General features: G+C 38.8%; 1 protein-coding gene across 1 annotated transcript in view; it reads right to left on the bottom strand.

Moving 5' to 3' along the window:
• The window catches only part of PTPN13 (protein tyrosine phosphatase non-receptor type 13), a 109132-nt gene that overhangs the window by 37934 nt on the left and 58174 nt on the right, over positions 1-13024 (bottom strand). The window contains exons 8-14 of the mRNA XM_041412152.1: positions 10378-10473; positions 8628-8727; positions 2225-2444; positions 1194-1268; positions 910-1084; positions 549-702; positions 279-417 (exon numbers count right to left, since the gene is read on the bottom strand). Of these exons, the coding sequence (XP_041268086.1) occupies positions 279-417; positions 549-702; positions 910-1084; positions 1194-1268; positions 2225-2444; positions 8628-8727; positions 10378-10473 (959 nt within the window). The remainder of the gene's footprint in view (positions 1-278; positions 418-548; positions 703-909; positions 1085-1193; positions 1269-2224; positions 2445-8627; positions 8728-10377; positions 10474-13024) is intronic.

The raw sequence follows: 13024 nt of genomic DNA, 5'->3' as shown, positions 1-13024 counted from the left end.
CAGCTTATTTCATATCAGTTTCTCCATATTCAAGCCTGGATCTACTTCCACTGAAAAAAACCAAAAAACTTTAACGGCCAGATCTTGCACTGAATTCTGCAACTAACTGTGTTAGACTTTAGGAACACCTGCTCACAGTAAAACCTGCCAAGAGCATATCAGCTGAGCTTCTAGTCTGGGGCAGAGCCGCAGAGCACGTGTGGCAGAGCACAGTCCAGTCTTTAATGAAGCAGCAAAATCACAGCTCAACAAGATCAAAGGTGAAATTGATGATGTACCTCTGCCTGGTAATCTCCATACTCAGCCTGGAGAGCTAGGGATGCTAATAATAAGGCTGTCTCATCATCACAGTGCATCCTGTCTTCTAGGATGTCCTTCCTCAACTGCAGGTAGTATTGGTGACATGTCAGCGTGTGCCTAGAACAGGAATATAAAACAAAACCATGAAAAACCCCCCACACCGCCTTTGGTACTCCAGTACAGATTAATACTCAATTTCTGTCCATAAATTTAGGGTTTAAGGGACTATAAAAATTTCATACACTCACTGTATGAGACTGACATCATCCACAAAAAACTTTATGCGAAAAAACAGAGTGAAGTTGACAGGAGGCTTGTTCTTCTTCTTTGGTTCTTCTTTCCATCCTTCCGGAGCTACTTTACTTAGCTTTATGTCAGGATCCACGAAGAAAAACTCATTGTCTGCCACAAACATCAAAGAGAAGCACAAGGGTAAAAGCATGAAAACCAAGTATTTGCAACAGATGGAGGATAAAGACCAGATTTAGAACTCTCAAACTGGGCATTGAACAGCAAAGACTTCCACTAACTAACAACGACTTAATAAGCATAATGTCTAAAGGGAATACTGAATAAGGGCAGAAGAAATAATTTAGCAGTTATTCTTACCTCTTAAAGTAGCCAATCCAAAGAAGTGATGCTCCACCAAGCCAATATGTGCAACAACCATATCAAAGACATCTTTGCATATTGTTTTGGTATCACAGGTCAGCTCCAGCTTCTGCCCACTCAGAAGCATCACATTTACTTTTCTTCTGGTGTCATCACTCTTGCCTTTCTTAGTCTGCATTTTGTAAAATGAAATCTCTCAACATCCACACTTGTGATAAAAACACATTTGTTGGTTTAACATGCTTCCCCTGCCACAGATCGTTCAGCAGCCCCTTTCTTACCAAAATAGACTTCGGTAGATCCAAGGAGATGAATGGCTCAATCGTCATTTTCACAAACTCTGGGCCAAAGAAATTCTGAAAATCACAAAAGAGTGTGAATGAACGCTGTGCTGCTGGGACAACAGGCTGGGGCACAGTTAACTCTTGCTCTGCAAATGTAAAAGAGGGACCAAAGGCTAAAACCTGGCAATTACCTGCTACCTAGTCTGTATTATATGCAAAACATCTTCACAAAAACCTCTTAAGGGTTGGGGGACAGAGGGGAACAAACATGGTTAGTTAAAGCCTACATGAACTAACTCATCTTAATGTGATTGACTGGAGACAGATATAGGAATTATTAACCTGCACTAGGGCAACCAGTTCCTGAGTCTTGCTTCAAGTTTTCTTGTCCTTACTTTAAAAAAAAAATTAAAAATATCTAGTTCATGAAAAGCAGCAGCAGAGGGCATCAAGCCATCATCTATTCCACACATCAGACATTGCTTACCTCTGTAAAGATACCTATATACCTCCGTCTCTCTCTTTGTGTGTAATTCCCTATTTCATCCACATCCAAAACAGCTGGGAAAGCAAAGGAGATTTGCACAGGGTGAACTTACGAGCCAAATGAATGCTCTCTCTCTTTACCTTCCCAACTTGTTAATTTAATAACCTCGGAGGCTGGCGGGGCACATTCACATTCCATGAAGAGAAATGCAAATGAAGTGGCTGAAAACACCACAGAACAGCGGAGAAAACCTATGCCTTGCTTTTGTTAGGACGCTATACTGTTTAATTGATGCAATTGTCGAACCTTGCTGCCTGTTTTAGCATCCCTTGATACCACTTTAGGCTCTGTAGCCACTAAGGCCACAAAATCTCAGAAGTTTTACCCTGTGAAAGTAGGCCAACACCACACACCTGGTATTTCATCTCCTGATGACTGCTTATTACAGGACTCGGTTTATGAATCCCACATAGGAGAGTTTCAGTCAAGACACTGCTGTGTTTCAATGAAAACAAGAGTTCACCTGAGCTCAGGGCATTACCCTCAGTTTCCTTTGTGTCATGGCTGTTTCCAGGGCTATTTCCCTCAGTGGGTCTCTGGTGATGTCAAGCATTGAGGATCTAATTGCATCCCCTGGGTAGAGGTTGGGCCGGGACTGCCTCAGAGCCATCCTCGCTTGCAGCTGCATCATTTCTTCTTCCTGCCGCTTCAGCATCACCTCTTGACTGATTAGCTTGCCTCCAAATGGTGCTTCATGCTGCCTGTAGGACAGTCAGGGGGGATGACACATTAGCAGACATTCTGCTGCTTTAAGCACATCCCCAAGTGGAAACATGGAGCACAAACACCAGCCATCAAATGCTACACGAAACACATTTATTCGGCAGCCAGGAGGTTACCTCTGTGCAGCCATCCATCACTGTGGAAAATAAGCAAACACACCAGGTTTCTGCAGCTGCCTGCAGAGCTGCCTCATTTATTCATATGAAAATAAAGGCTCAGTTGCAGTCTGAAAAAATACTCAACACTGCAAACCCAGTGAATCAGTGCAAAATTAGTAGATGTACAAGAAGAAGAGAAGTATTAATGCTTTGCAAATATCTTAATTTCTGTGTTCATGTGGGGACTGTGAAAAAGGCATGCTCAAAAACATGTCATTAAATAAAATACTGGCATAATAGTGTACTTTCTCCAAAATATTGCTTCAACACTTTCTTCTTGCATGAGCCTGATATTTATTCCTTGATTTCTCCTGAGAAGTAGTACAGCTTGAAGTATTTACATTAAAATGTTTATGTAATAACATCCTATATACTAAAGTATTCTAAATATCATACACTAATGTTTCCATAATCTTAGTTTGCTGAAAATAGTTCCTTTTTTTTTAAAATTCCCAAGAATGGCCTGGCTGATATACAGTCACCCCGATGACTAAATTAGAGTCTAAATTCATAATCTGAAGGAAAAAATGTGAAAAAACAAACAAAAATTGCATCAGTATTTCAAAAAAACACAGCAACATATCTGAAATTTCTTTTCTGCAACTATTGATCCCAAACATCCTATCAGTCTCATTCTTTACATAAGGAAAGAAATTCACATCTTGTTTGGGTAAACAAAAGTTAGGAAATGTGAACAACTGAGAAATCAAAAAACCAAAAAAAAAACCAACTTCCACTCCCCTTCTCTCTGTCCCATGCTTACAGGAAAACACCTTCAAACACCAAACTAAACAAAAACCAATTGAGCCTTCTGTAGCAATCCTAAACCAAGAAAAAGCAATGTTCTCCCCTTGTTAACATAACTATACAGAGGCAATTCTTAAAACAAAAATGGACAGGGGAAACTAAGGTGGCTTTCATTAAAAAAGCCCATTTTTTTGCAATTCTAAACTGAGTGTTAATCATGCCACCCAAACTGAGTAAGGAAAAACATGAAAAAGCAAAGAAAATGTTTAGAAGACTGTGTATCATTGCAGTCAGGTTTAGAAATAAACATAAACAGAGAGTAATCGTGCACTGAGTGGCACAGGGCCCTTTGTAGTAAGGTGACATACAGACTTCTTAAAACTACAGTACATTTATGTGCCTACTTCCTAGGAGAACCTAAAGATATATCTGATGAGTGACAAATCTTGTTAATAAGCTAAGAGAAAAATGCACCTGTCCAAGACAGTACACTTGCCTACACTTGCTAAACTGGATGTGCTTTCAAATTTTATTTTCATCTTTTTACAACATTACTAGCTAATACCAATACTTTTTATACTAAAGTGTCATTGGTTAGCATACAAAACCAGCCTTAAAATAAGAAGAGGAAATATAAGAGAACAATGTTAAGATTCCTCAAAAAGAATTTCAGGGAAGATACAGAGTAGTTATGGAACAAATGTATTAATGTAAGCCCATTATCCTTTCCCCTGTGCAGGGCTTTCCACAGCATTTATTTCCCTTCTCCCTCCTCTGGTTTTTTTTTTTTTTTCCCCCTACAAAAGACTGAATAACATGCACCTAAAGGGACAAAGAAACAAAAAAAGGCCTCAGACCTGCCAGCACATGTGCACATGCTTAGCTTTTCACCATGAGGAAACTTGTTAGGATCGACATATATGGGAATATTGACAAAACCCTAAGCTAAATACACCCACAAGCACCCTTCAGATCAAGGTCTAAGGATGGGCTCTGAAATAAAACAAAAACAAACACTTTCTGAACATAAATATCTATGAATTATCAAAGACATATGAAAAAGACATGTTGCAACTGGCTCTATCTAAAAACTTGCTACTGTGAAAACACCTATTGCAGAAAAATATCTTGTCTTTTTAAAACCAGCAATGAGCAGTTTTTATCACTATGTTGGTTTTACCATCTCTGTTGACATTAATTTGAATATTGGGTGGGTATGGGGTGTCCCTGAAGGAAGCTCAAAAACCTAAGGTTTTACAAATTTTCCTATCTTAGTACATAAGTACTACCACCAAACATAAATCTGCATGTTTCGGCATCCTGGGTCAGTAAAACGAACTCTGGCTTGGTCAGACTGCCAGTTTTCATGGGGAGGGAACAACATGATTCAGTCTTTAGGTTCCAAGACAAGGAATGCATCTCTCCTACAGAAAAGGAAATATATTGAAATGAGGAGAGCTCATTCGTCAAGTTTTGAATATGCAAGTGTTATTACTGGAAGAAAGAAAAAAAAAGTCTAAATTACATTCCTAACAGATAGCATCACAGAAGTGTGTTTTGTGTGGTGCTTCATCAGACAAGGACTTGGCTGCTACTCTGTATTTTCATCAGTGTCTGACTGCAAACCAGAACCTCACAGCTGCTTATTAACCTGCAGATGGTAGGGGAGCCCAAACCTGGAAGGCTGACACTTGAAAAAAAAGGGAAGTGAATTCCCTCTTCACCTGGTGTACTTGTGTACTTACCAAGAAATTAGCAGGTATTGGATCAGAGAAGGGGGAAGCAGGTAGGCATTCCCTAATGATTAGTGCAGTGGGAAAGTCAGGAATAGACTGAGAAAGATGGATGTCTTTTGGTAAGGCAGGAAGGGTATGAAAATGTAATCTACTGGAAGGAAAAGGCAACAGAAGGAAGAGATCCATGTCAGCTGCTGCTCCTAGAGAGAAAAAGGAAGAAATAGTAAAGGAGGAAAAAGAAAACAGAAGTAAAAAAGGAAAAAAACCCAAGGAATATAAGAAGCAGAGAGGAAACAAGACACAAGCCATTGCCACAAGGAAAGCATTCCAAGAAGCTTAAAGGATAACAACAGTCACGGACCACAAGAAGGGTAATACTGAATGTCTATGGCTTCTGCTAATTTAACATCAGGGCATGCCCACCCAACAGCACAGGCTGCACCTTCTGATAACTCTGAACACCTCTGCTGCTTCTTTTAAAAGAAACCTCCCTCAAATCCAAATCCTCCTTTTTGATGTACAACTCAATTTTATCAGGATAATTCTGCGGATAATTAAGCACACTGTCTCCAAGACTATGCCACAGGAGCAGTAAAATTAATATGTACTGAGGTATTGATGGTGTCCCTTGAATGCAAGAGAGTGCTCCCAAGTGCACTGAATGAGCACTTAAATGCTCCCAAGTGCTAATGCAATTTAAGTGAAGAATTAAGTGGCATATACTTCCCCAAACTGTGGAATCAAAGCATGTAAACTCTGAGATCCTGCTCCTTGGAACTACTTGTTATCACCAGTTTTACTCTGAAACCTGAGGTTTCTGAATCTATAAAAGCCATGGTGTGTTGCAACACAGAACACCTTAAAGCAGCAACACGCAATGTCCTGGATAAAAATATTAAGTTATCTTCTTAGAAATCCCCCATTTAACTAACTGCCATATTGGATGGAATTCCTTTTACACTTGTTAGCACTGGAATATTTAGGAGCTGCTGTAGTAAGAGAGAGCACACTGTTTTCTATTCAGCTCATATTAGTATTAGGTATAATATAAGTATTAGAACAGGACTGAATTCTGCTTATGGCTGCTGTCCTGTTTCTCAATAGGTCTGCAAAAAAAAAATCTGATAAAACTAGCTGGAAGTCTCATTTTTTTCATCTTGGATATACATACTCTCTGGTAGTTAGATTAAGAAAAAACCCCAACTTGTTCACCTGTAAAAATGGGTGAACAATTATGAAAATCAGTAAATAACTACCTCTGGTACTCTACCATAATATTTTTGTGCAAGTGCAGTGGTATCAGGTCAAGGATACAGGAGATTAAAAAAATACTAAAAAATACCGTATAGTTACATAGAAGTAAAATTCATTCTGTTGCTAAGTACAACAGGTAAGTCTATGCTGTGCTTGCAAAACATATTTTACTTCTAGATTTCACACATATACAAATTACACCCATTAAAGGTACCAGTCTTAACAGAGTAATATAAAATAATGCGAAACAAACCATGAGAAACTATGTGCTGCTTCACCTCAGCATTTTCACTTGCATAATAGGCCTGATTCATTTACAACAATGACTCACAATGTGACTCATTTACATACCACATACTACTTTCTGTTTCTGAAATACTTTGTAAACAGAAACAAAAGTTCTCTAACAGCATCTGCAAATTACTGCTGGTTTAGTTGGAAGCTATAACTACGGGTGCTGAATGGGCAATTTCCTGGGTTCCAGGCAAAGCAGAAGGAAGGTTGACTTAGCAGTTTTCACCAAAGCAAAAAAAAAAAAAAAAAAGGCAAATAAGGGATCAATATATTGTTTCTGTACATACAGTGGCAATAATCTGATTTGCCTTTTTAGTGAGGTGCTAAAACAGCATGAAATGAAACACAACGTAAAAATATACAGTTCTTTATCAGGGTTACATGGAATATAAACCAGTAACCCTTAGAAGTCTGCCATAAAAGGACCTATATTATGTGAAGACAGGCTGGATTCCCATGACTGCTTGGACACCATTAACACATACAGCATTACACAGATGTCATGTTCCTGACAACAAAACTGTGTGGACTCAGTTAAGCTGCACCCAAATACCTCTTCCCTGCCAGAAATGCCAATATAAAGGTTTTTAGATGACTCTGCATTTCTCAGGCAAAGTGCAGGTAGTAAGGAAACCCATTCATCAAATGAGGTAACCAAAAGCTGTACGACCTGCAAGGAGCTCTTCTCGTGCTCACCTCCTTGATATGCAGTCCATTTGAGACCCTGCCTTACCCGGATCCACTTCTGGCACACAATATAGTGCACGGAGCAGACACTCATTTTCATCTCCATGTTCAAAGCATGTCTCTAAGCCCTATTTACTCTTTGCTTTAAGTGAACATGGAGGACACATTCACCAGCAGTGTCACATCACCTGAGACAGGCCAAATCTTTACATGTTTCCAAGTTTTTTTTAATAGGATAGAGCAAGATTCTCCTCCAACATATGCCAAAAACATATAAATGTCCTAGAATATTGAGTAGAGCAGCAATATATTGCTCCTGCTCTACAGCATACAAAGTAAAAAGCTGCCAAAGGAAGGCTTTGTTGCTGTGATGTGATGAGGGAAGATGGCAAGAAGGAGATGTGCCTTTGTTTTTTACCCCTTGCTACAAAAATTATCTGCATAATTTTGATAAAATATCCCAAGGTGACTAGGTATCTGGCAGAGACCAGAAGAAACTTTTAAATCCAAAAGGTCAATGTCAGTAAAAATTTTCAAACCTTTAGAGTGGAACCATTCTCAAAACATAACCGATATTGCAAGATATATTTCTGCTGTATTAAAAAGATGCTGTATCAAAGGTGATGTTCAAAGCTTCGAAGAACCTACTCTTTAAAGCTGTATTGATGAATGGAATTTGGAAAAATGAAACTCACACAGGTGCTATATTTGAATACACTACACAGCAAAGTAATTTTCAAAAAGCATAAACTCTTACTGAATTGGCCTGCTTAATAAGTGGTGAGGTATTAAAAAAAAAATCCAAGCACAAAAACATGAACTAAAGATTTTGCCAAAACAACCAAACCAAATGTATGTCTTTTGACTTATTTCAAGGAAATAAGCATGCCTCCATTTCCTTATTAAATGGAAAAAATCCCACAAATAAATATGTATTAATATCAGCAATTGCAAAAAGTTTGATCTGAAAAAGTATGATTAAAAATAATTAAATAGTTCCAAGCAGAACATAGCCTCTGACCTTCTGACAGTTATAACAACCTGAGTTCAACCCAGACTCTATTAAACATGGGAACTGAATGTGGGCGCCCAACTTACCTCTACATTACATGCATCATGAGACTTTTACTTCAGAATGCAATAAATAATTCCAAAATGCTATTTTCATTCAAGTATTACATGCTTCATTTTTTTAATCTTAACCAGAAGCAAGGATGGGAGTGAAAAACTTCACCTGCAGATTTAGAATACATTCTTTGATAAAGAAGGGTTTCAAAGGGTTTACCTTGTTCTCTGAGAATTAGCTTGACTTGATGTAGAGATATCATCAGCACCTGATAACACACCACTGGCATCATCTCTCTTGAAAGCTTCATTTCTTCTCACTAGCAAAACAAAAGACAAATTAATACCTGGGCAACAAAGCACACAGAGTAATCCCATCTAAACCTCAAGGATTTATCAGTCACATGAGATTACTCAGAAGGAATCAAATTTATGCGTTCTGCACAATGGCACTACAGTATTAAACAAATCAACATTATGAAGTTGATTTCAGTTTTCAGAGCTATCTTACAGTTTTACCCCAACAAAAATAGCTGACAGTTCTTTGAAAAAGAATACTAAGAAAGGCTTAAAAGAAATCAAACTCCTCAAAATTTCATAGACCCATTCCCAAGGTAACATATCTTTTTTGTCAGCCATGAGTTGAGACAAACATGGCAGAGACATCACACAAAACTACTCCAGACCAGAAAGAGAGCAGCTAGCTAACCATGCACCCAGTACACAAAATAATGAGTTAAGAAATCAGTATCTGAACTTCTTACCACTATCCCTGGAATAGGACTCCTCATTATAATTTATAAGGTTTTTTTTTTTCCTTCTGGCAATATATTAACCTATGATTCTCTTTGTAAAATTACAGCTTTTGCTGGGAGATCTTCCTGTAGCAGCACCTGAGATGCTACACTTCCAGCTTGATTTTGCACAGTACTTCACTTCCTCCTCTTACTGTACCTTCAGCAAACAGAGCTGGCAGGAGAGCTCTTGCAGAACACACTAAAGCCACACTGATTTAGAAATAGGGGGTTTTTACAGTCATTTCACTAAGCCCAGATATACTGCTACTTGAAGGCAGCAGAAGGCAGCTCTGTCTTGCCTGTACAAAGTTGGGAGCTGTTGACTTTGGCCTGGAACACATAAACAGCCTGTTCCAAATTGCAAGCAAGCAAAGGGAAATTACAGGAGCCTCAGTATTTGTTACTGCTCCTCAGGCTGCTGGCTCAGTAAGCACAAGGACAGACAATGACAAAGAAGGTTGAGAGAGCAGTGAGGACATAGAGGCTGGGCTGGAATTCTGTGCATACAGAATACATATACTGCAGCTATACTCCAGCTTCCTAACTATTGTTTTCTCTCTTAATTTTCACCAAATGATTTGTCTCCATTTTTTATAATGATTCTGCAAAGATTATTCTTCCTGCCATACATCAGCAAACAATCTTTCATATCATCTCCTGCTTTTTCAAGTGACTGATTTAATAGAAACTACTTAAATTTATCTTATTAACAGCCTGTACTATGTAGTACTTTAGCATTACACTGAAATCCTTGCATATAAATTTTAAACCACTTAACCCTCCTAGTAAAACCCACCAATATAATTATACCATGGAGCTCCCATATAAAGCTTTTGTAATTCACTGTTACTGTGCACTAACAACAACTCCATCATTTTTCTGCAGCATTTTCTGTTATTTAAAAAAGAACACTTCTACTAAAAAGTTAACTAGTTCCAGCTTTTCCTACCAAGTTCCCTCCCAAAGTGCTAAATGTCAAATTAATTTCTGAACAGACTGCACATTATGCTGATCTGTACATGATGTTGTAATTTCATCATCTTAGAACTTTGTATCAGAACAATTATCAAGACTCCTACTAAAGGCTTTTGTGGTCTGGTTTTCCTCTCAAACATTTTCTTTAGGTTTTTTGTTTCTTTGGGTTTTTGGTTGGTTTTTAAACATAGGTCTTACCTTGCCTGAAATCTGGTTCTGAAGAAATAACAGATGGACTTTCACTCGAAGTACTATAAACATCGCTGTGATAAGATTTGTACCTTCTCAAAGGCTCTGAAAGTTTAAACCAAGGTATCAGAAGTAGAAAGCAACAGTCATAATGTAAAAATCAAACACAAACATTTGAAAATTTAAAATATATTTTCAAACCATTTAAAAATGCCTGTGGCTATGGAGTCTAAAAGCAAACACCCAGGGGATGCTGGGCAGTTCCATTCTTTTCCCATGGCCTGAGGTTCTGTGGTCAGCCTGGCCTCTCTTGACTATCCCAATGCAGCCACCTCCTCTGAACTTCCCTCAGCATCACTTACAAGTTAAAACTGGTATAAAAAAAAAAAACCCACTGAGACCCAAGACAAAAACAGAACCCTCCTGCAAACAAACCAGGTGCAAACTCTTGGTGTTCACCTCTTGCATGTAAAAAGCAACCACCAGAACTCAGTCCCTGACTCCTTTATGATGTAAAAAGAAAAAATATCCAGAGAGATAAAGCAAGCACTGGAAAATTATAATTCAGCTCATCTTTGACATCCACAAAATATGATTAACAATCAATTAGTAAGCCCCTAGAGGATATTTAATTAACCAGAACAGCTAAACTGATGTGATGAGAAATCAATACAGCAGTCTCAGTTCCTACTCTCAGGGGACTACATAAATAACATACTGGAGCAATGGACTCCACAGAAGGGGGTATGGACTTGACATTTGCTACCATCTCCCAGAACTTTCCTAAGCACAAGCCAACAACCACACACAGAATGTGCATAAAAGCAGAACACACGCAAAAAAAGTGTCTCTACATCTTGGGAATACCAATGCTTCTCTGTCAAAATGAGACAAAAAAACCTCAGGTGTCCTTATTTGCAGAAGGCTGTTTCTGGTCTGACTAGAGTTAATGTTTTTGAAAACAAAAGCAGTGATATAGCAAAAACACATGTAACTGCTGTGAAAACAAGTGCCAGTCACTACAGCAAGGAATATGCAATGCAAGAATACAAAATGGGGAACAAATGAGCAGATGTTTCTGGAGGCTGCAACAAGGATATCAGAAGTTCCAACTTTTCACACCCAGAAAACAAAACGTGGTGAAAAATTCTGAGGGACCAATAAACCTGCTGCAAAACTTCTATCAGGTCAGATGACAGAATTCCTACTCATTCCTACTACTAATACAGAATTCCTACAGAAGTAGGGAAAACTCCAAATAGGAAAGAAGCATGAAAAGAAGTAAGATAATGCAATACTCCAAGAACTAAAGACTAGTCCGTGTTCACTTTGGACTACCCATTTCCAAAGCCTTCCTCTTTAAAAGCCAGTATTTCCCCCATTTTTACCCAGCTCACTTGGGCTGTGTAGGGAATCTTTAAGAAAACTGGGAAAGGTAAGCAAAGCTACAAATCAACTCATGAAACCAACAGGTCTCACCAGCCCATTACAGTTGCACAGTTTAGTGGGACAAAACCCAATTTATCCAAAGAACATTTTACCATGTAACCCTCAGAAAGGAATAGCATGGACCTACAGCAAGATGAAAAGAATCCACTGGGGCTGTGTGGGAGAAGTGAGGTTGCTTCAATCTTCCACAATGGCTACTTTCAACGTTGTGGATTTTACAACAAAGAAATCTGCCCCCAGTCTAGCAATTACTTGTCTACCATGGGAAATAAAAACCAAATTCAGTGGGCAGCTTTTGGAGACGTGTTTTCAAAATGCTCCTAGCCCTTAAGTGAGGCATCAATCCACACACAACACTGGAGCTACAGTACTGAAATTCTTAACTAAAACCAGAACTCTTGTTTCCCAGTAGTTTTATTAGCTGTAGGTTTTTCAAGTCTGCTGAAGTGACTTTAAAGCAAGATGATGGAGAGGGAACAATAAAAAATGATGTGAGATTTTAAACAGATGTATTTTTTTCCACTTAGTCAGCAGCCAGGGCTTCTCAAATTGCACACAAATTATGGCTCCATTCTGGTTCTTTGAGACATTAAATTTTGGAAAAAACCAAACCCGTGGTAAAACAGAAATATGCAGTTAAACCACGAGACAAGTGTTTGTAGGGGGTGGCATGCAATGGGACTCTGCAGGGTGTTTGATTTCTCCTGACTCATCCTGTTAGCAGGAGCTGGTGCCATGCTGTAGACCAAGAAGTCCAGGAACCAAGAAACAAAAAGCAAAATTTCCACACACTGTTTATCTCAGTGTTGTCACAGACCCCCAAAGAAGGCCCAACAAGGCTCATATCTATTCACAAGTGGAGCTGGAGACAGGACCACACTCCTGTCTTGTCACATCTTCTCCCTAATCAAGACCACACAACTTAACCCAAGAACACAAGCAAAGGTATTCTTCTCATTGGCCTGGAAGCATTCAACAACCTTTCCATGCTGGGCTACCAGGCAAAGTTTCAAGGCAATTAAGAAGCTACACCCTGAAATTTAATGTAAATCCTCTAGATTTATATCCATTTTGCTCAGTTTAGAGAAAACACATACAGATGTGGAACTGTTTGCTGCTGGGGCATCTTCCTTCCAGTTCTCTGCTGGCCTACACAACAAACATCTGTGTACACCCGCTACACATCCCCTCAGCACTCTTAACCAAG

The sequence above is a fragment of the Onychostruthus taczanowskii genome, unplaced genomic scaffold (assembly GCF_017590055.1).
Source record: "Onychostruthus taczanowskii isolate IOZ18803 unplaced genomic scaffold, ASM1759005v1 scaffold38, whole genome shotgun sequence".
NCBI lineage: Eukaryota > Metazoa > Chordata > Aves > Passeriformes > Passeridae > Onychostruthus > Onychostruthus taczanowskii.
Note: the sequence above shows the minus strand (reverse complement) of the source record. Positions and strands in the feature narration are given on the sequence as shown.